Here is a 24,258-nt window from a genome sequence, read left to right on the forward strand (position 1 = left end):
ACTATACATTTTCCAGTTTAATATTTGTCCATCAGCTGTTTAATCGTATTTAGATAATTGTGTAAATAAGATGTTGTAGCTTTTGCCCTCTCTGCTGATGGAGCCTGAAAGCTTTAAACTTGGGTGAACCACTATTTTGTAGAGGCTCTGGCGCCTCTTCCCACCTCAGTCAGACCATCCACAAGTCTTTAGTAAGTTTTGATCATGATATCACAGTCCTGTTAAAAAAAAAAAAAAAAAAAAAATTTGTGCACGGAAAGCCTGTATGGAGATCACATGAATACTAGGGAGCTGCCGGCTTCCGGTACAGGCTGTGTAGTTTATTAGAGTATACTGTAATATGCAAATAGGGTCCAGCGCTCCAATTACCCTTTAAAGATGGCATGGCTTTCTCTTTCTTCTCCATGAGCACGCAGCGCTTTGAGGGTATTTTGGAAAACTTTTGGTATAGTCGGGGTTAACTGGTTTTTTGACTGGAAGCTGAGCAATCAGAGATAACAGATTTTGCTGTGGTTGGTTGATTTGGCAGAAAAGCATGAACAGTTTTGGTTTAAATGATTGAATAACCTGATTAGCATTGTTTGGGGGTGGGTTTTTTTGTTGATGTTAAAGGCACAGCAAAGCAACTATAAGGGTAATCAGATCACTCTCTTTCCCCCGTTATGAACCTTTTTTTCAGAAGGCCTCACCTCTCCCCCAACCTCTTCCTTGGCTCCTAAGATGACCAAGGAGAGAAATAAAAAACTCTCTTCCTTCGGTTTTCTAAATGTGTTATAAATACATACTTAACAGTGTACGTCCTATTCTAGCGGGGGGTTGACAGGATAGAATATTTTGAAAAAAATTATGTAACCTCCACCAGTTCCTTATGGGTTTGGGGGTTGTTTTTTGTTTTTCAAATGCAGAGACCTGCAGTATCTGAGAGCAAAGGTTCAGAATGTTCTAACCATATCGAAGTCAGGCTGTAGAAAAATTCCACCCTTACCTTTTCACAATTAGAAAGGTTATAAATAATGTATTTGGCTGAAAAGGAAGCTCAGCCTGTGGCAGATGGTATCATTCTAGAGAACCAGGGTTTCTGTGAAGATGGCATTCTTTCAGATCGGAACTCAAGCAGACTCTCAGAAAGAGCCGGAGCTCCTCATAGGGTGCAGACATGTGCTTTATGGATCTTAGAAAAGCTTACAACTTGGCTCCTGGGATGAGAATATTGTGTCACACTGGGGTTAGGAGACCCACAGCCAATTTCTGCCGACTTCCAAACTGTATTTCCTGACGCTGGAAGCTGGGGCCTCTTCCTTGGTTTGTGTTCCTGGGTAGTGTTGGAACTTGGGCTTCAAACCGAAGGAGTTTTATCAGCCTGGTTATTTTAGTCCCTGAACGTGGATGCTTTCCACAGACTGGCCGCCAAATAAGAAGACTTGCCAGGCAAGCCGTGCCCTTTTCCCAGTGCTTTGGAGAAGCTCGTATAAATAGACACCCAGAGATCTGGGAGAACGCGAGCACCGAGAGCTCGGTGGCTTCCAAGACATCTGTGAGGAAGTAGCTTCGAAAACCTGGAAGGGAGCTCTTGCAAATTCAAGAACAAAGGTTCTTCAAACTCTTTGAGTTGGAGCTTGACAGCTAAAACTGATGGATCGAAAAGATTCCCTGTGACAATTAATCTAACATTACCTTTGATCTTTAAGAACACAGAGAGGAGGACTTTCTGGTAGCCTGCAGTAATGACTTATTTCAGTGACCTTTTATCGATCACCAAATAAGTGCCCAAGCCCTGTGATAGGTCCAGGCTATATGGAGATAAGCCCCAGGGCTCACCCACCTAGTAGGAAATAAACAGCGTGACCAGTGCCATAGAGGTTCTATGTACGGGATGTTTGGGCCGTCAGGAAGAGCCTTGCAGGAATCCGCACTGAAATTGTATCCCGGGTGAGCAGCTGTTAGCTAGAGATGGAAGAGGGCATGGATCAAATAAGTCGGAGGAGTGGTGTGTATCTTCCTGATGTCAGCTACCACCTGGTACCTACTGGCCAGCTTTGGAAGATACCACCAAATTGCAATATTGAAACAAATGGAAATGCTCTTTTTCATTGATGTTTTCCCTTGTTATCCCTTGACCCGACTTGTTATGGAATCATTTAATTTGTATCCTCTTTGTTCTTTCATAAGAAAATCTCTTTGACTTAAAATACATCATTTGAAAATTGTATCTAAGACTCATATGTTATTTAAAGCATAGTCTTTCGACTGATCTGAAATGTGATCACATAATAAAAGCCAATGAAGAGGGAAGCGGAGGGTTGTCATAGTAATTAACTTCTCTTAAGTCCATACTCCGTATGTTCCAGGCTCTGTGCTAATTGTATCACATTCATTGTTTTATTTATTGTCAGTCCAAGTGGAGATAGTATGTCTCTTCAAGTCATTATTTTTCTAGTGACTTGTTGAGTTCCAGGCACATAGCAGGAGTTCCATAGATATTTGCTGGATGAATGAAAAAAAAAAAATGCCCATATGAATAGGTTCTCAGAACAGCCCCAAGAGGTGACTGCTGCTGACATTCCCGTTTATTACTGGGAATTGTCATAGTGGTCAATTAATCTGACCGAGGTCACACTACCAGTATGTGATACATCTTGGACTTGAATGCAGGTTTAGCTGATTCTGCTTCATCAAATGAACATTTAGTGTGTATTTAATACATGCCAGGCATTTGGGCTGGAAAGTAATACAGAGCCCCAGACCTGCATGGACTCATAGCTTAGTGAGTAATCTTTTTAGTTAGTGATCTTTTTAAACTACATAGTGTCTCCTTTTGATTGACAGAAGAATCCCAAGCCTCTTTCTCAGAAACATAGATCTTTGTTTACCTACCCCCTATCCATCCTCAGCCTGTAGGAAAGTATTATCAATCTTGACTTTCTCTTCTTTGTATTATCAAAACAAGAGGTGTTTCTTTATGATTTTCCAAATTTAAGATACAGGACTGAATGTGATCTTTCAAATACCACGTGCCCCCCAAAATTCTGAAATCTCTCTTCCCTGCCTTTAAAACTCATAGACCTAGTTCGATGCCATGCCTAAGCCTTCAGTGGGGATTTTATCACAGGGAAAAAAAATGTCTCATGCAGTGGCTGTCTGAGCAGTTTAGTTGGACATATCACTGCATATTGTTCCAGTAAAAATAGAGGTGACCCCAAGTTACCTGAATTATGGACTATTTCCCGGCCCCCTAAAAGCACAGAAAGATAGAGAATCTAGAAAGTTGCTTTGGCATGCGTCATAACCTGTGGATTAGCCTTTTGACTTATGTCTCACTTAGGCTAATATTTACGTTATTCAGAGTTTCCCTAAGCACACACCACTTGACAGAGAAGAAAGCATCCAGAAAGTCACTTAAGGACAGAGCCTACCAATTTAGGGTTAAACAAGGGCAGGGGGAAGCTTTGATGAACACGCACATATGGATATTATTTTCCACATATGGGTAATAATGAACTACATAGCACTGTTACATATGGGCTCTAGTTTTACAAAAATATTTCAGATGTTTTTTTTTTCTTTTTCCCACACATTGTATATTTTTCTTCCTCCCCCACCCCCATATATTTTCCACTCTTGCTCTACTGAATCACATTAAATTGAAATGATCTGTTTACATATGTCTTCCTAATAGACGGTAAACTTCTTGTAGGCAGAGGCTGTATCTTATCTGCCCTTGTATCCCTAGTACCAGCCAGGGACGTAGTAGGTGCGCAGCAAAGAGCAAATCTCATAGATGGAACCATTGGCAAAGTCAGGTAGCCTGGATATTTGTCAGAAACCTCAGCAAAATTTTGATATTTCAGACTTTTCTGGAAACTAAGACATAAGCTACATCTAAAATTTACATGTACTATTATGTTAACATTTAAGAATCTGCCAGCATGTCTAAGTTGAAGAGTAATAATTTTTAAAAAATTGGACCAACGTAGAAGAACATGGGCTCTCACCCATTTGCAGAATCACAGTGATCCATCAGCCATCTCAGTAGTTTTGTTAGTGTCTGACTTTATTGATCCATCATTACAATAGAGTAAGTGTGATTGAAGCTGACGGATCATTAACTGGATCAGGTAATCTTCTGGGTCTGGTTTTGGCAACCTTGCTAAGTATCTTTTTGTACCTTGGACTGAGGGACTCTCTTAGGTCTGGATTAATGGCAGAGTATCGTGAGCACATTAAGAATGTCTTTTTAGAGAAATGTAAAAATGACTATGCAGTAGAAAGTGTCAAAAAAAAAAAAAGATAAGCATAGTGCCTCTTAGGAAAGATAGCCATGTTTTACATCAGTAATGTAACTCCAGCTTATCCTTCACTGGAAGTTCTTCAAAGATCCCCAAGGTTTACATATTACGGGAATGTGTGCATGTTACAAAATTAACACTGATGACGGATGTCAGGGGAATGAATGATAATCAAAAGAGCTCTACATTAGAAGTAGCTTAAAGAAGATAACGATGTAAAAATCCTTTTGTCCCCAAACTGGCTTTTCTGGTTGTTCCCCGCCTTCTGTAAACCGTTTCACCATAGACCACCTGAAGTCTGAAATGTAAGTTCTCATGTTTCTGCACACAAGAGTGGAAGACAGATGGGCTCTGCAAAGTCTAATTATTCCTACGACTCAATTGGAAATTAATTTAGCCACTACTAGAGAATATGAGTGTTGTGGCTGGAAATAACCATGATCAAGTCACTGAAATGACCAGAACCAAAATTTCCTGGGAAGAAAATACTTTTCTTTGTTGCAAATGAGTTAAAAAAAAGAGACAAAACTAGTAATACATCAAAATCATTGTCTGTCTTCATTTTTCTATGTTAAAATGTTGACTCCATTTTCCAAGCTTTTGTTATTAGAAGCAGGATTCAGACAAGTGACAAAATAGGGCGTTTTCTTTTTTGTGGTATCCTTGAGAGATGAGTCACCATGAAATGCGTATTTTTAAAAATGATACAGTTAGTTTGAAATTCAAAACCCAAGCTTTACTATATATGAAGCTAGCAATAAGATTGCAGCATATTTTTTTCTTCTGTTAGAGGATCTTTGTGAATAGTTTTTCTCTTCTTAAATGTGGTCAGTCAGGCTTGCAACAGTGTTAGTTTACCTCCAAGTGAAACCCAGATACTATGAGTGGAAAGTGCAAGGGGTGTTTCCCAAACTTTAGTGGGCACGCGAATCCCCAGGGGTCTGATTAAAATGCAGGTGCTGCTTGACCAGGTCTGGGGTAGGGCCCAATATTCTGCATTTCTAATAAGCTTCCAGATGATGCTGATATTATGGTCCCTGGGCCATCCTGGGAGTTGCAAGGATGGAGAATTTAGTCACCAAACAACAAAGTGGCATTTATTTATGAATTACAATCAGAAAGTCGTCTCCAAGTATTTGGATTTATTGGGATCGGTGGAAGTTTGAAGTTTGTCCGCCCTGGAACAGATGACATTGGTGGAGGTCCCATACATACTAGAGCAAAGTCTGTGGGTGTGATCATTTTATACCAGTCTCAGTGGACTGTTGCTTTCTACTTAAATAAAGCATTTGATGCTGTACTTATTGACTTTGAAGAAGTCATGGCTTTAGGCTACAGTGTGAAACAAAAATGTATTGGTACTCAGTTGATGAAAAATAAGTTACAGTTTCCACAATTGAAATCATGTCTGTGTTCTGTCTTGTGCCGCTGTGTATTACAACTGTTTCCATCCCCCCTCTTCATGCAGAGTATGATTTCTTCCATTGTGAACAGCACTTACTATGCAAATGTCTCAGCAGCAAAATGTCAAGAATTTGGAAGGTGGTACAAACATTTCAAGAAGACAAAAGATATGATGGGTAAGCAGAAAACCGCTGCAGCGGTGGGTACATACCATTACGTGTCATTTGGGGGTTTATCCAAGTTGCATGTAAAGCCAGGTCTTGTGATTGCCCAATTAGAGATCAATTTAGAATGTTTCTTGGAGGGTGGGGAGTGGGTCTGAGTATAATGAGATAATTAAATTCAATAAATGTTTGTGTTTAAATCAGCCCAACTGACTTGGTTGTCAGACATGCAGGAGATGGAGGCGAGGCGGGGGGGGGCGGTGGGGGGAGCTGTCATTTTTTAACATCTCAGTGAAGACCTAACCAGGCCTTGAATAACTAATATTGGCTGTGGGTTCTCTCGGAGATAAATCATGCTTTTATGTTTTTTTGAGTTTTGTTTGAGAGAAAGGGAAAGTGCCAATTTTTACACCCAATTTTTGAGGGTATCCACTTGTATTTATAGTCTCCACAGTTGAGATCAAGTGATGTTTACAGCTATAGTCTCCAGCCCCCCCAGACAGGCACTTTGGTGAGCTACTGCTTTACCATCCGTAACCAAAGAACCATTGCATCACTTCTAGACTCTCAATGCCATGGCATCCTATCTTAACATGTAACTTTAGGTCAATATTTGTTACGCAGGAAATACATTAAAATTATCTGCAGTGTGAAGTGATAGATAAAAGTTGTGTGTTGTACCCTAGCATTTAGATTATGCCATTTCTCCCTGTTGAATTTGTTAGTGTTCGTTAAAGCAAACACTGTGATTAAGGTTAATGTTTTCATTTCTATTAAGGTTTTCTTTCACACACTTGTACCTTCCAAATAAAATGTTTTCAAATAATATAGGAATGGGATGTTTAATATGCATAGCATTACGTTGTGTTTTAAGTCTATTTCTGTTTACGTCCATTACGTTCATTTAGTAAAACAATAATAACTTCTCCTGAAGATTTTAAGAGGCAGGAGAACCTGAATTTTGAGCCTGTTTTAGCTTTTAATATTTGAAGCAAAACCATCCATCTACCAAAACAGATTCTTTGCCGTTTATAGCTTAGAGCTCTAATGAAGACAATGCATCATTTTTTGGAATAATTGCTTGAATTACTATTCCCTATGAATGGCCCACTTGGGCTGATATCACTGGTAGAAATGGAAGGTTTCTTCCCCAATGCTTAGTTATATTTTGCATGTATCAGTGACTATAGCAATATGATAAGTTCCTCTAAATATAAAGCCTGAATATTTAATAAAAAGAGAAATGATGATTAAAATCAACCCAGAGTCCACACATGGGAAGCATGGTGTACTATTTATTTATTTATTGGCCGTACCGCATGGCTTGTGGGATCTTAGTTCCCCAGCGAGGGATCAAACCCGGACCCCACAGCGGTGAAAGTGTGGAGTCTTAACCACTGGACCGCCAGGGAATTCCCATGGTGTACTATTTAGAAAGACTCACCTACTGACCATCCTCAGCCTTTCAGGTCAAGAGCATCAAAGCAGTCTCTTCCTTGTAGCAGGAAAGCAGTTGACACACTTACTGTTCACTCTCAGCCAGTCCCTGTGAGGGATCTAGCCAAGGGAGAAATGTTCGTCCTGTGTGGGTGCTAATAAATTGCAAGATGGTGACAGTATCACCATTGCATCAGAGTGACTCCCCACCCCTTCCTTGAAAGATTGTCGTAGCATCTGGTGATGGTCACAGCTTCTTCAAGAAGCATTTGGGTCTTAGCAACACTGGGTATGCTGGCTTGCAGTACATTAAGTGCTTTGCTTCATTCTAAGAAATATTTGCAGCTATACCCGTCATCTAACATGATAGTTAGAATTCAGCAAAACAGGACGTGTAAGAAACCCAGCCCAGTGTTCCGCATGCACTGAGTTATCATTACTGATCATTATGACCACTTTTATTATTTATTATATTGATTACTTTTTTTATATTAACGGCTAAGTTAGAATTGAACATAAGTAACATTTGTGTACTCTTTTTTCTTGCAAACTTTTTGCCTAGAGTAGTAACGGTTAATGTATATATTATGAGAAAATACTTGCATATTTCTTTTTTCTACAGTTGTATATGATCTTTTCCTAGCTCCGCTCACTCTTTCTAGTTGCCGTTAAGCAAATAGTGTTCTTCTAGAAGCGACTTTTTTTTTTTTTTGGGCCGCATGCACCACGTGGCTTGCAGGATCTTAGGTCCCCGACCAGGGATCGAACCCAGGTCCTCAGCAATGAAAACGCCAAGTCCTAACCACTGGACTGCCAGGGAATTCCCTAGAAGCTGTTTTAAAATAAATGTTGCCTTATAAGAAGTAAGAGTGAATAATCGTTTGACCCCCAAACTAGTCACATTAGAATTTGAAAATAATTGATTTCCGGCCTTAAATGTAAACCACATTATCAAACTAGAAAGTGTTATCCCCCTTTCAAAGTTTGTGCCCTGGTGCAGAAGACAGAAGTAAAAACATAGCCAGTTGCATTCCATCTTGAAATGTTCTTAGTTTCCTCGGACCTTGGGTGTGCCCTGTGCCTTCTGTCTGTATTAGGGAATGATGGGAGATCCTTATCAATGCAGATCATTGTTGGCTCAATGTGATTTTCCTTCTCTTCCACTTCAGTGGAAATGGATACTCTCTCTGAACTATCCCAGCAAGGTGCCAACCACGTCAACTTTGGCCAGCAGCCGGTCCCAGGGAACACCGCGGAGCAGCCCCCGTCCCCCGCGCAGCTCTCCCACAGCAGCCAGCCCTCTGTCCGGACCCCTCTTCCCAACCTGCACCCTGGGCTCGTGTCAACGCCCATCAGTCCTCAGTTGGTCAACCAGCAGCTGGTGATGGCTCAGCTGCTGAACCAGCAGTATGCGGTGAACAGACTTCTAGCCCAGCAGTCCTTAAACCAACAGTACTTGAACCACCCTCCCCCTGTCAGTAGATCTATGAATAAGCCTTTGGAGCAACAGGTTTCCACCAACACAGAGGTGTCTTCCGAAATCTACCAGTGGGTACGTGACGAACTGAAACGGGCAGGAATCTCCCAGGCAGTATTTGCACGTGTGGCTTTTAACAGAACTCAGGTCAGTTTTGTTTTATGTGTAAATGGTTCCTCTCTCTCTCTCTTCCTTCTTTCATCCCATCTATACTGATGTTTATGCTCTTACTTTGTACTAACATTTTTTTCCTTCTCTCCCTGTGGTCATATTGTCTGTACCTGGGAGTGCCTACATTTTATCATTTCTCTGCTTATCGTAAACCTCTTCTACCAAGAGAAAGCTGTGTACAAATCGATCCTGATTCAGGGGCCTTGAAAGAATAAATATCGAAAATATTTCAAACTGACATTACCTAGGCTTTTATATAATGGAATTATAGACTGTTAGTAGCAGATTGAGAAAGGTTTCAGGACTTGGTCAAGGCCATTGGTAGGGCTCCAGGCTTCTAGCCCACCATGCACCTTTCCTAGACCAGAGATCAGCAGACCTTTTCAGTAATAGGCCAGATAGTAAGTATTTTAGTCTTTGAGGGCCATAGCAGCCATAGACAGAAATGCATGGTGTGGATATGGTGTTTCAGTAAAACTATTTACAAAACAGGCCCTGGGGTAGGCTTGGCCTTGGAGGCCTTAGCTTGAGACTTCTCACTGAGATTTGCATATACCCTTTGTGTTCACACCTTTGTCCTCCTGGGCAAATTCCTGTGAAGATATTATCAGCAAGGAAGATGTTTAGCACGATGTGGAGAAAGGGTGATATACAGGAGAAGACCTAAGATAAAGACATCTGAAAAGCCCGAAAAAAATTGATTCCATTAAACACTGAATGAGAGGATTTTTTTTAAATGTCTTTTTTTGGAAACTAGTATGATATGTACATGGTGTTTATTACACACACACACACACACACACACACACACACACCACCACCACCACCACCACCACCACCACCACCACCACCCCCCCCCAGAAAAACCCCAGAAGAACATGTAACTTTGATTAGAATGAGGATATTATGTCCTTTTAACTTTCTTGTTTTACCACTGTTCTTTCTTCTGTCAATTTTTTTTTTTTTGGCCTGACTCATACTTTCCTTTCGTATTTAAGTTATTTTGTTTATTACATGATTATAAGAATAAAATCCGGGTACAAAAATATCTAGTATTAATTCCTTGCTGGCAGAGTTTCCATACCTAGGAGAATCCCAGCTGTGACTTATTTTTGGCTTGCCTTCACTGGATTGAAACTTAGGAGGCCTTACAAAGCCTTTAACTCAGTGTTTTCAGTTTCTTTAACTGTTTTTTGTACATCTGTGTTTAAAAGGATGGTTGCAAAGTTATTTCTCAGGTTAAAATTGTATGGTTTTACCTAGTTTTATTAATATATCTTTACAACTTAAAAATGTGTTCATTATTAGCTGGTAAATTTAATATGACACCCCTATTCAGTTGGAGGGTCGTTATTTTAAAAATAAAAAATGAATGGATGAAAGAATCAAGTCAGCCTTCTAGCTACTCCTGTTTCTGGCAACATCCTTTGTTTTTGTAACTAGCAGTAACTACCAGTAGTTCTCAGTACTGGGCAAAAACTAGGCAGGTCTCTGCCTAAAAGTTGCTTGTTGAACTGAATTGAAAGCCCACAAAGACAAGCATTGACATGGACACAGATGACTCACAGATTCAGTGGAAAGCATTTTGGAAATTGAGCAAATTGTTATTTCTTAAAGGACCAAGGAAAATGTGTTTTATGTAGTAAAGAGAGTCCAGCTGAAGGTGAAAAGGGTAAGGTCACCACCCATCAGTGTGTTTTTTCTTCTGTGGGGCTGTAATGTCCCAGGCATCACCCTGGAGAGTGACCATTTGTTCTCCTTGGGTTTTCACGTGGACAGATTCCACAGATATCAATAGGATTTGTTACTGGAAAAAAGACAAGAGTTCTCTATTTTATACCCTATCAATCTCTTCGAAAAGATGGTTATCTCTGTGGTTAACATTGAAAACAGTGACTTAATGTTTTCAAGGGAGAGAGGAGAATGAAACCCGGGTGCAGCTTGATACCCATCTCTTTATTAATAATAGCCAGTTGAGAAAGAGTCATTACCGAAAAATTGGCTGGAGCCCCGGATGACAGAGGGGTTTGGTTTTAAACCTGTATAGAGGTAATTGGGACTCCTCCGTCGAAGTGGATGATGGGCCATGTTTGAAGCTGTCTTGATTTCAATGAGAGTCATTGTCTATGTATGTATATTTAAGAGTTCACTTTGGGAGAATTCGCTTTGGAACACGCAAGCGTGCATGCCTTTTCGGTGGTCATACCAAAACGCCACGCACACTCGCGCGTACACACACAGCTGCATTTATTTTAATGATTATACATTCATATGCGTGTATGTAGTATGTTTATTTCAAACTGTATGCATTTCAATAAAAGCAGGTGCATCGTGAGAGTGTATGGTGTGAGTGTGGAGGGTGAAAATACACATGCTAATGCATATGTATAGAGCAGGAGCTCTGCAGAGTTAAACCGCACAGACACATTTGTGTGTACTTATTACAGTGTGCAATTCCGACTCCAGGTTTTAAAAAAATTAATGTAAAATATGTACATACAAATGCAAAGTTCTCTGATGTGATCGGATAAAGACACTGGCATCCTATAAACAGTATGTTAAAACATTCATGTAATAGATAGTGCTGTTGTGAGTTGAGAATATCGACAGCTCTGTATAACTTTAAAATCCTGGGTCTCATCTTTCAACTCTTCATTGGAGAATTTTCTCATCAGCTTAATTGGGTCTCCTGAATTAAAACATACCCTCTCTTTTAAGACATTCCTGTATCACTATTTTTTTAAAAAAAGTTGAAAACAAAAGAAAACAAAAAGATGAAAAAAAAGTCTACCTTTTCTGAAAGTTTGTGATGAAATTTATATAATTCCTTGTTTTAAGGATGTTTCCCCCTTCTGAATTGATGGACATATGTTCTTTAATTGCTACGGAAGGTACCAGCTTTTAGCATCTGTCATTCATTCAGTTATGCCTACTTGATGTCTTTTTAATGGAAACCCATGGCTAAAATTAATTGCTGAAGCTTCTAGGTTTATACTTTTCAATTCACTCCTCTGTATTATTGCTATTTAAAGGTCATGATAGAAGAAAATATATTCTTTAGTGCTGTCTCCCCCTTTTTTAAATAAATCCCATAGTTTAACTCTGATCCCATTCTGTGGCTTTTTCCCCTTTTTTCTCCCCCCTCCTCTTGTCTTTGGCACACTTTATTTTCCAGTAAAATAAAGAATGAAGATGGATTATTCAAAACTGATAACAGTAATGGACCATCATGTAATGTTTTATTGAATTTGAGTTCTGTAAATTATGTGGTGGAGAGAAATTTGCCTGCTTAAGTATAACAGAAATTGTTACTGGGTTCCTATAATTCTTCACAGTGTAATTTAAGAAAAGTCCACTCTCCATATCACTATTGAATAAAAGGTAAAAAGGTGCTATTACCCCAACGTGACAGCTCTTGTTTGGCCTCCCAACCGACAGAGATAAATGTGTCTGCTTATAACTTGCTTGGCCTGAGTCCAAGGTAGGAGGAGGTGGAGTTTGAAAGTAGTCTTTCACCTGGACGTGTGATTAAAAATTCACCAAACAAGAGGCAGGTAGCCTTGAAGAATCTTCTACATGTTTTATTTTCAGAGGGAGGTTTCATCAAATCATATTCTCCTTCTGAGGGCTTTGAAGTTCCATGAAGCTGATAAAAATCTATTTGAATCAGTGATTATGTTCAAAGAGGAGACAAACGGGAGGCCAGACAGGCTTTTTGTTCATATTGGCAGTCTCTTTCGCTTATCTGCTGTTTTAAAGAATTCATAATTAGCTTTTGGAAGTACTGATAATATTTATTGAAGGTTTTTCTTTCTTTTCCAATACTAATGAATTTTACTTGTAAACTCTTTCTGGAATGTAAAAAAGGTTTAGGAATTCATCAGCAAGTTCACTCTTTAATTGAAAACATTAGAAATCTCACAACCACTATGGAACGGCGATGCAGAATAATTTTACGTTTTCATGTATAGAGCACATATTGAACAGTTTGAAGATGTGAAGTGCTGTGAAAAGCAGCTTCTCGTTTCCCATAAAATTGATATCCATGAGGTGCTGGTAACATACTACATAATATACAAAATCGCAAGTTCTTTTTGGAAACAAAAATGACTAATGATTTTGTTTAATTTTATTCAGCAAATTTATTGAGCACCCATGGGGCATAATATTGGTAAATATTTTAGTCCTGGTATTTCAGCGATAGCAAGTATGGTACATGATGACCTTGACATGTTATTTTTTAGCATGAAGAAAAGTTTTTGGTAAGAGATCTCTCTTACTGTCCACCATGGGGGATTACTACAAATGACCTTGACCTAACTTGGCAAGTCTTAACTGGATTTTCAGTCATGGAAAATGGGAAACAAGGGCCATATACATCTTGAATCCATAAATGTAGCTACTCAAATAACCCAAACAGGACCAAAACGTGCATTCCCATATCCGGATTCTAATGCCAGTCATTTCACATCCAGAATTTTCTCAAGTGACATCATTCTCTTTAAAAAAGTAATTAACACATTCTAATCAAAACATTTTCTAATAATATTTTCAAGCATTTCCACCAGGGGGCACTCCCCTCATTGAAAGCCTGGGCCAAAAAAAAAAACCCACAAAAACCCGAAGGTTTGTAAAACACCTGAGACTGTCTACACTGTCTGCTTTCGAGCTCTGTGAGTGTCCCAGGATTTGAAATTTCAGTCTAGACCTTCAGCACATCCCAGGCAGAAAACCTGCACTTGCTCTAGTTAGAATAATTAAGTGGAAATAAAATGCTTTGCCCAGAAAACATTTCATATGCTCAAATGGGACGTCATGCTAACGTCAAAATATGAGTAGAGAAATTGCTAAATTCTCTCCCAAGTGACCTTCTATCTGTTACTTTAAGCCATACAGGAATGACTCAGTCTCATGTTAGCAACACTTGATATCATTATGTATTTTTCCATGTGTTGGCTTTCTCACTGTAGTTCTCTGCTGTCTTGGGAAACATTTCTAATGGAAAGATGATATTTTGTTATCTGAGATCTCTGAATGTCTAATTTCAAATTTCCCAAATATAATAACATCTGTTTATAGGATCTCTTTTGACCTAAAGTGTTTTTTTTTATTGAAGTATAGTTGATTTACAGTGTTATGTTAGCTTCAGGTGTACAGCACAGTAATTCAGTATATATATATATATATTCTTATATATTTTTTCAGATTCTTTTCCCTTATAGGTTATTACAAAATATTGAGTATAGTTCCCTGTGCTATACAGTAGGTCCTTGTTGATTATCTATTTTATGTATATTGATAGTAGTGTGTATGTGTTAATCCCACACTCCTGTTTTATCCCTCCCCCCTTTCCTCTTTGGTAACCATAAGTTTGTTTTCTGTGTCTGTGTGTCTATTTCTGTTTTGTAAATAAGTTCATTTGTATATTTTTTTAGATTCCACATATAAGTGATACATGATACTTGTCTTTCTCTGTCAGACTTACTTCACTTAGTATGATAATCCCTAGGTCCATCCATGTTGCTGCAAAAAATTTTTTTTTAATTACTGAACAATTAGTGTAGATAAACGTCTTACAAAGTGCCACACAACTTTTCACTGAAGGCTCACCTTGAGTACATTATTAATTACCATTAGAATTTTCCCATGGGGAGCATATCTTGTTGTTAAGTTTCTGTCACCCATTTGGAATTTTTTCCTTCTATGGTCTGAATACACAATCCATTTAGTAAATATTTATCAAACACTTACGTGGCAGGCATTGTGCTGGGATGACAAAAAAGAATATTAGACTATTCTACTCAAGGAATTTATAATGTACTTATGTGTACTGTATGTTTCTATCTCTTTCTGTAGAGTTAAGATATATTGCTTTGCGAAATACATCTTTTAATATCTTTAAAAATTTGTTATCCCCATTTGATGGGGAAGAGTATAGAGCAAGGGCTATTTTTTTTACACCTATTTTCAAACATTGTTTCTGAGACCTCTATTTCTTGGTTTCAACGTGACACATCAGAAACACAGTCAATCTAATTAGTTGGCCTTGTGCAGATTAAATAGCTGGGTGATTGACTGCCTGTTTGACTGAATTTTAGTTAAATTGACTGGATGTTTTGCTCATGTATAAACACAGTTGCAACATTACTTGTCAGTATTATAAATGAAAGGACAAGTACCCTTCATTCTTCAGTCACATTTCTTAGGGTGAAACTGGCTTCCCTTGCATAGACCAAATGAGAAACTAAAATGTACTCTTAAGCCCCCGAGCCTATTGGAGGATCTTTTTTAATAGCAGCCTATATAGATCATTTTTGAAGTGGACACTGCTTTTATATTGTCTGTACCCAACTGTTATCTTGGGGCAATATGCTACATTTTCCTTGAGGAATTGGGAACAAAGCCAGGTTTGTGCTTCCAGGAAACCATTAAAAAACCCCAATGTTATAACGTTGGGGCTTGGTTGTTTTGACATGACACTTTACCTCCCTTTCCTAAATGTACCCTGTTGCCATTTCTGCAGGGTTATTAGAAAGTGAAATTTGCAAATGATATAGAGATCTCCACAACATTTTATTCTGAGCCATATTGTGATAAACTGAAATGTAGAAAGCAAACATGTCTTGGCATTCCAGGCATTTTTTCATGCAGAAGGTTGAAGAGGTAAGGCCTGCTCAGTCCTTATCAAATGGGCAGAAAATGTTTCTAATCCTTGTATTTCATATAAGCTCTTAAACAAAATTGTGGAGAAACACCCAATTTTAAAATGCATTCTTCCAAAAATTAAAGAAGTAGTTAACAATTCTCTGTTATTTGGGGAGGAACACCATAAAGAAGTTTACTAATGGTTTGTGAATTTCTTCTAACACTATTAAAAATGTTTATTCCTCAAGAAATTTGATTGTTACAGAATTTGATAATATTCTTTTTCTTGGCATGCTACGATGGATTTTTGCAGTGTGGAAAAGGGGTTATGTATTTCAAATTTAAAGGATGGTTTCTGAAGTTCAAATTTTCAACCTGTTACTCAGAGAAGTATTGTATAGCAAGCAATGCAGTATAGTTTCCTTAAGCGGTAAATAGAATCACTCGTCATTGACTCCAATAATTTGAAAACCAAGGAATAATGTAAAATATTGCCTGCAAAAACATAGCATAAATCTTAGATGATGCTTTAGTGATATTCTTTTTCCTAGTATGTTACAATTCATTTTCGAGTATTTTCTTTGTAAATCCTACCTCTCTCGAAATGGCTTTGTATCTTTACATATTGGGCTGTTGGCATTCCACTGCCTTTGTCTAGGCAGCTTGAGAACTATACAGTTCAGTGCTGTCGTATTATGAGCATTTCATTTATTCTTAACTTGCCTCAATCCTCTCTCTGTGAAAGATTTCATGGCAAGTTAAGCTACTCAAAGGAAGGAGACCAATTAGGCAGTTGCAGTTTATGTTATATGTAAAGCAGACGCTTAATAAAATTAAGAATACAATTGAGGCTCTCTTCTCTACCACTTCAATTGTAACTAATATATTCCTATGTGGAATTAATGCTTCTGACTGTTCATTTTCTGAACAGAGTGGGGAAGAAAAGGAAAGGATCACCGCGGGCTGGGCAGAGCATGGGGGCAAGCTTATCCTGTGCCTTTTATTCCCTGCAGGGCTTGCTTTCAGAAATCCTACGAAAGGAAGAGGACCCGAAGACTGCATCCCAGTCTTTGCTGGTAAACCTTCGGGCTATGCAGAATTTCTTGCAGTTACCGGAAGCTGAGAGAGATCGAATTTACCAGGATGAAAGGGAAAGGAGCTTGAATGCAGCTTCAGCGATGGGTCCTGCCCCCCTGATAAGCACACCGCCCAGCCGCCCTCCCCAGGTGAAGTCTCTTTTTCTTCCTCACCTTTCTGCTTTTTGTTTTTGGTTTTTTTTAAAAAAAAAAAGTCTAAGGAAGAATCTCAACAAGCATGAGAAAGGTAGATGGATAGGGATTTTTTTTTTTTTTTTGATAGTAGTTCATAGACTTGCTTGAGGAGAATTTGGTCCCAGCTCACTAATTCTGATATAAAAACAAGCAGCTACTAATTAGATAGAGGGAAAAAAATTGCTTTGTATTGCTTCATTTGGGGGGTTCTTTGGGGGTGAAAAGTCATCTTGAAATGGGATACTTGGCTCTACTACTATTAAGTAAAAAGGTATTTTAAACTCAATAGGAAAAAAAAAAGTAATGAAGTCCATTTTATCCCTGCGCGTTTTAGAACCACCATTTGAATAGTAAATAAATAAAAATAAATAATTCCATTTGTATTTATGCTTTCCAATACCAACTGCAGCTGGTACCAATTACACATCATCTCGTTTGTAATCTTTCATAATTAAGTTTAATACAATCCTTGAAGGCAGCTTTAAATGGGGCTGATAAGGAATTCCATCCATATTCCCAGAAATGGGCACATTTTCTATTTTCCAAATTTTTGCACTTTTTAGGAAGGACAAAAGTCATCTGCCAGGTAGTTTTGTGTATGCACATCTGTATTTTTTTTTTAATCAAGTTTAAAAGGTAGCCTCATAACTATTATAAGAATTGAGAAGTTAATTTTCAGTACAACTATTAGATACAAATTTGAGAGTGGATTAGATGTAAGATCCGCAAGCAAATATATTTTTTACACATTTAATTTGTGACCTGTGCAACTCTTAAAAATGAGGTCAGCTAAAACGATGGAAAGTAAATATGGAATACTAATTAAAAGTGCTTATGTAACATAATGTCATAATGAAATTATCTCTTAATGTTAGTTTCATCAATAGTAAAAAATGGTCATCCATTTCCAAGTATAGAGATATAACTCAACACTAAAAATGAAACTGCCATAGATACTCCATAAATAAGAAATAGACATAATATACAGCCACTTGTGGAGGGTCTTAAACTGCATATTGTAATGTTCTGAAATGATTATTGTTTAGAAACATCCCAAAGGTCCATTTTCTCCATTTTATTCAATGAAAATCAATTAAGTCTTGATGTCTATAGGAGCAGACAATAAGGAAGGCATTGCTGTAATTGTAAGGACATGTTTCTCTAGCAGAAAAGAATAGCACCCAAGTACATGCATACATATCCATCTGCCAACACACACACTTAACTGAATTTGATCTGTTAAGCCTTCAATACAATATTTCTTACCAAAAAGAATGAGGAACTCTTTATATACATATATGACTTTTGTAAGAGTGATTAAACAAAAAATACTGTACTTGGACTTGATTGAACACTGAGTTTGTGTTGTTTAGAGTTATCATATGTACCATCATTAGTTAATTTTGCTGTTGCAGTCATCATTGGAAAGCCTCTGGGCAGAGTTATTTTACTTATCACTTAATCTTGCAATACTAACAAAAGACCAGTGTGAATTTAAGCTTTGAGCTGCTGCTTCTTTTTTTTGTTTTAATCTATCCAAATATTTGACTTAGTAGTTCCTTAATATAGCTTTTGTTTTCTAATTTTTCTAGGATTTTAATGCTTTTATTTGTTTTCCAGATATGATTCTGCTTTCCTTACTCATCAAGTTTTTTGTTTTTTGTTTTTTGTTTTTTTTAGCCAAAATTACATTAATTCTTAATTGTGATATTTATTTTTGTATACTATTAAGATACTCTGGGTTGCTTTCCTATATGTATGTCTAAAGACTATACCTGCTGATAAGTTGGGATAGAAAATATAATTTATTTTGGCCTGAATTACTGATAAACTGGTCGAGCCACCCTCAGCTGTATGTGTTTGTTCTCAAGAGGGGGTTGAGACCAAGCCTTTAGCTGGGATATTTAGCCCATGATGAATGTACTTAGATACTGCAGATTCTTAGTGAAGCTCTTTCAAAGAAAAAAAGTTTCTATTAACACAATATTATTGGCCATCTAACCACATTCTGAAATGATTATGAGATGTGTGAATAATTTTATTTCACTGCTTCATAGAGAATCCCTTTGCATTCCTTAATTTTATCATAACAGAGCTCACAACCAGTTTGTTCACCTTTTACCCTTTGACAGTGATTCAATGAATTAAATTTTAGGGACTTTTTAATGTATTAAATGTATTATCAATGTAAAATGAGTACTTAGGATTTGGAAAAACGGGTTACAGAGCAGTTGAGTTAGTACTGTTTTGCAGCAGTTGAAATCCAGCGCTTAACCTGGAACCAGTATACCACACATAAGGTTTTCATGTGCTTATTTACAAACGACTAAAATGGAAGGGGAATAAAGGAGGAGACCACAGGTATAGAAAAGGACTGCAGAATTTTGTCTTTTTAAATTTTATATTTTGCCAGAGAGGAATCTGTGTGAAATCACTGTGCGTTTCATTTCCACCCCCTCCCCACCCCCCCCCCCCCAAATGAAGATACTCGAAATCTGTTTTGAGACTAGTCTTTGGCTTGGGTTGGACCCGAACAGGATTTCTTTCTAATGCTTGTTGAAGGCAGAGGTCCCTTGTGGCTCGCTGAAGACCCAGGACACCTTTAGGCCTGAGAGACTGGATTATCTAACAGCTTCTCTGAAGAGTTTAGGTCATATGGAAGATGATTGGGATGTCCCTGGGTCCTGCCAGACCAAGGACCTAAACCATTGAGGAGCTCAGATTATAAATCATCTTCAAGAAGGGGCTTCCTTCAGGCCCCGGGTGTTATTCTTCGGAGAACCTCACCAGGGAAAACCTAGACCAGCCTCAGGAAGCTCTCGGCTGGCTCTACCTAGGCGGGATGGCTCCTGTGCCTCATGCTTCGGTAGGGGTAACCACCCCCGGGGCTTTGTCTTGTGGCTGGGGCAGTAGGCTCCAGGCCAGACCTGTTTGTTGAAAGCATATTTTCACAATATACATGCTCTAATTCAAGAAATATGAATACCTTGCACTTGATAATGATTCACAGTTTTCTAAGCACCTTCACGTACATGAATTCATGGAATCATTAGACTCACCTTTTGGTAGGAGAAAAATGAGAAAAGTCAAATACTTAAGTTTGCAAATCCCCTATTCAGTCTGATGCTCTTTCCCCTACCTCAAGCCACTTCCCAGAAGACAGACATTTTAGAAAGGAGAGAATGAAACCTGGGGACTCTTTCTGTTTGTCAGAGAGGATGAGAAGTTTTCTTGTTAGGTTAGAAAGAGGAACACATGTGAAATATTCTTCTGATAGAATACATTGAATATTTGACAAATGGTCCACGTTGGAAGACTTTAGACAGTTGGGCATTTCTGAGATTGTAGAGGAAAGAGCCCTTTCCAAACTTTGGTAGTAGGAGTATCTGGGAGAAACCAATCCCTCCAAAGCTCCATGGACTTAAAGATTTCTTTTCTGACTATCACTTAGCAAATTTTCCAGATGAGTTTACAAGATGAATCTTATTAATAGTAATTAATTATTATTTTCTGGAAGTTGTCTGTTGCACTAAACATATCCGTTTTAAGTTGAGGGTTTCTATTTAGGTGTGCACTTATTACGGAGTTATTTGTGTGTTTTAAGATGTGTGACTTATGGAGTTAAATTAGCAATTTCTGTCTTCATAAGGACCATTTGAAAGCCTACAATTATCAAGTTATAACTTTTACATGAATTATATAATATTTTTTCTTTTTTTAACGTCTCTTTATGGCATTCTTTGGTTTCTTCTGAAGATGGGACATTTTATAACAATGTTTTAGAAAATGTACAAAGTTTATGTCAATAGAAGCGATATATAGTTAAGTTAATGTGGTAGCTGTACACTTCTGTCTCTTTACAACACATTCTTCTATAGTATAATGAAACATAGGTTCAGTTATGGGCAGGAACTTCACACTTGATAAAAGTTTTATTTGTTATTAATCCCTTGACCAGCTTAATTTTAAGATCATGTATGTGCTTGGAAAACGCTTCTCATTATTGGTCATCTTTTAAAATCTAGAGGACTTTTGAAAGTCCAGATCTGGAAAATAACTAATATTGTTTCTATAAAAGGAAGAAAAGTATAAAAAGATAGAACCATGATACTCAAAACAGTATTAATATATAAAAACATGAAAATGGGGACTGTTTTCTATCACCAATAGGAATTCCTCAAAATAGCACGGATTTTTTAAACTAATGATAAAACCATTCACTACTAAAAATTAGACATTCGTGAGCTAGATTTAGTAAAGAGCCACCAAAAAGCAGGTACAGCACGTCTTAAAAAATAATAATTTTTCCAAATAAAGAAGTCCTATATAAATAACATCATACCGGTACTCAGTGTATTGCAGTGATTTCTAAGATAAGCATTGGTATTAGACTTAAGTTCAGTTCTCAGCCTTGCCCCGTGGACAAATTACTTAACCTCTTTGTTAGCTTTCTCAATTTAAAAATGGGGCAGCAATGTGACATTACCTACTCAGGGCTATTATGCAGGTTAACGTATGTTAACACAAGGCCCAGCTCATAATAAACAACTAATAAATGTGAGTCTCTCTTATTATCATAATTATTATTAAAACTACATCAAACTTTAATTGCATAGAGGCATGCCCTCATGCATGTGTGCAGTATGAGCTTGCAGGCAATTCCACTTGCATCAAGGAAGAGCACAGACACCAATCAGGGCCACAGTAGAGTCCATTTTGTGTAGCCTGTATGTAGTACATATGTAGTACGTATGTGGTATATATAGTTCATTTTGTAGTATGGGTTGATGAATTCAGCAGCGGTAAAGGAGCAAAAAATTCTCATGAAAACTTTGTGTTCTATTGCACAATTGTAGTAAAATAAAAAGCACACCCTAGTGCTACACCCTCTCCCCATGTGGGAGGGTAAATAGCAGAAGCTCCAATTCTTTTTTTTTTTTTTTAATTAATTAATTAATTTATTTATGGCTGTGTTGGGTCTTCGTTTCTGTGCGAGGGCTTTCTCTAGTTGTGGCAAGCGGGGGCCACTCTTCATCGCGGTGCGCGGGGCTTCTCACTATCGCGGCCTCTCTTGTTGCGAAGCACAGGCTCCATACGCGCAGGCTCAGCAATTGCGGCCCACGGGCCCAGCTGCTCCGCGGCACGTGGGATCCTCCCAGACCAGGGCTCGAACCCGTGTCCCCTGCATTGGCAGGCAGACGCTCAACCACTGCGCCACCAGGGAAGCCCCAGAAGCTCCAATTCTTAACTACTTCCCTGGCGCCACCGTAATGATGGAGTGGTACACGCTACCTTGATAAATACTATTCAGAAAGCAACCGCCTTTATTTTACCTCCTGTGCTATTTGCAGAGAAGCGCTGAAGAGTAGTTTGTTTTGCCTGGAATGAACTACTTTATGAATTTTAATGTGTGATATAATATTAAAAGCTAAACCAGGATTAAAGAAGATTTTTTTTTTGTGCTAAGCTAAAATAGTACTTAGTAGAGTGAGGTATAAAAGATTTTTGTTTCCATTTTTACCTGGGGAAAAATTTCAGCTTTCATATTTTTGAAGAGCTGTCCAAGTCAGTTCCCCTTAAGCAATACCTTGTGTTTAGAGAAAAATGTATTTCCAGAATTCTAATAGCTTATCTCTAATAAGATGCATAGCTGAGCCAACAAGATGATAAGGAAGAGCTTTTCTAAATATTTTTTAAATGAGTAATACAGTTTCTTAATAGTTTTAAAAGTTGTTGCTCTCACTTTTTTTAAAAAAAGAACTTCTAAAAAGAACTTTTTAAAAAAGTACTTCTTTTTTTTTTTTTTAAAAGTACTTCTTTTCAACTTTTGATTGTGTTGGCTACTAGGAAATGGTTATTTGATTTTTTTTTTTTTTTATGATTTAAAATGTTTGCTTTTTGGTTCAAGTTGTAATTGCTTTATTAAAAAAAGAAAAATTAAACCGAAGAAATTTTTAGAAACAAAATCACAGGGTTGAAACAAATGATCATAACCCACCTCGAAGATAAATTCTTAAACATCATTTTTACAAAAGAATAAAAATTATTTTCAAAACACACTGAAACACCAAGTTTGCAAAGCCTGCCCTCTTAACTGTTGCTAAGCAGATGATACCAAGGAACTGTTTCTTCCAATGCCCTGGACTTCATGCCTTCATTTCCATAACATGCAATGTTCAAAGCGATTGAAATGGCTTTTCTTTTCTCTTTCATTTAAGCAGTGAAAAAAATAGGTATTAAAAGGGACCCCATGTGGTGATCAAATCTATCCTTCTGCCTCAAAGCAAGACCACCCCAGAGCGAAGTTGCAAATCTCAGCAAAGCAACTTTGTAGGCAATTTATGGTAATGCATTAACTCTTCTGGCTCCTAAAGTGGTGTTTAGCAGATTACTGCTTCAAAGCCCTGTGTCTGTGCCTAGTGGCCCCCAGTCCTTAAGATGCCTCGGTGAGTTAGTGCCCTTTCTTACTGGAGTCCAGAGCTGGCAGGGGAAGGCTGGCAATCTAGCCTCTGCTCTTGCCCTTTCTGTCTGCGGATTATGCTTTAGGAGAGGCCAGTGAGGCCAGCCGGTGGGTCCCTTGTCCTGCCTCACCTTCTGTGTCCTCACTGGGGGCCTGTGGTCCAACCATTTCCCTGCATTATCCTTTCCGTGCTCCCAAGGGTAGTGTCCAGGTGGGAGAGTCTAGCTGCATCCTCCAGAGGTGAGTTAGTTTGCTCACCAGCTAGAAGTTACGAGTCAGAAAGCACGTTGTAAAGGAGACTCAGCTTTACTGTCAAGTGCAGGGAATTAAATGGCTTAGGATAACTTCTGCCCCTCTTTTGATACCAAATATTTGGGGGCAGGGTGAAATAAACATTAGAAGACTTACTGTATGACTAGGAAGGTATGTCATTTAGTGCCCCAAAATCATTTGTTTATCTTAAAATGAGCTTCATTTTCTATTGTTCCTTGTGGATGAGAGAAATGGTCCAAGATGGTAAGTTTCTAGAGAAGGAAAACCTGGATTCTGTAAAGGACCCTAAGAAACGTGGTCCTTGATGAATCACTTTGCTGGGAGAAATGTGGTCCTGCATCTGGACAACTTTTCATTTATGTTTTCATCAGTTTCCCAGTAAAAAGCAGCTACATGGTTCATATGTGAATTTCCCAGGCTGGTTGGTTCCTATAAATGCTCAATAAAGATCAAATTTTTATTTTAAACATTTAAAGTTTTAAAGATTGTTTTTAAGTTTTGAAGATTAATCATGATATCAGTAAATTTTGAGGTTGATTTTCCCCCTAAATTTTGTGGCATTTTTCTGCAGATATCTGCTTATCATTATTACCATTATTAATTTCTCACTCAAGATTATACATTTTGAATATATTTGTAAGTTACTGTTTATATATTTTGTGTAACTTGC

At 38.0% G+C, this 24,258-nt stretch overlaps 1 protein-coding gene across 7 annotated transcripts in view; it reads left to right on the forward strand.

The window, feature by feature from the left end:
- The window catches only part of SATB1 (SATB homeobox 1), a 99,580-nt gene that overhangs the window by 42,661 nt on the left and 32,661 nt on the right, over nt 1-24,258 (forward strand). For all 7 annotated transcript variants that reach the window (XM_057545637.1, XM_057545638.1, XM_057545636.1 and 4 more), the window contains exons 6-8: nt 5,755-5,866; nt 8,461-8,915; nt 16,598-16,810. In XM_057545637.1, coding sequence (XP_057401620.1) covers nt 5,755-5,866; nt 8,461-8,915; nt 16,598-16,810 — 780 coding nt within the window. The remainder of the gene's footprint in view (nt 1-5,754; nt 5,867-8,460; nt 8,916-16,597; nt 16,811-24,258) is intronic.

Source organism: Balaenoptera acutorostrata, chromosome 4 (genome assembly GCF_949987535.1).
Source record: "Balaenoptera acutorostrata chromosome 4, mBalAcu1.1, whole genome shotgun sequence".
NCBI classification, from domain to species: Eukaryota; Metazoa; Chordata; class Mammalia; order Artiodactyla; family Balaenopteridae; genus Balaenoptera; species Balaenoptera acutorostrata.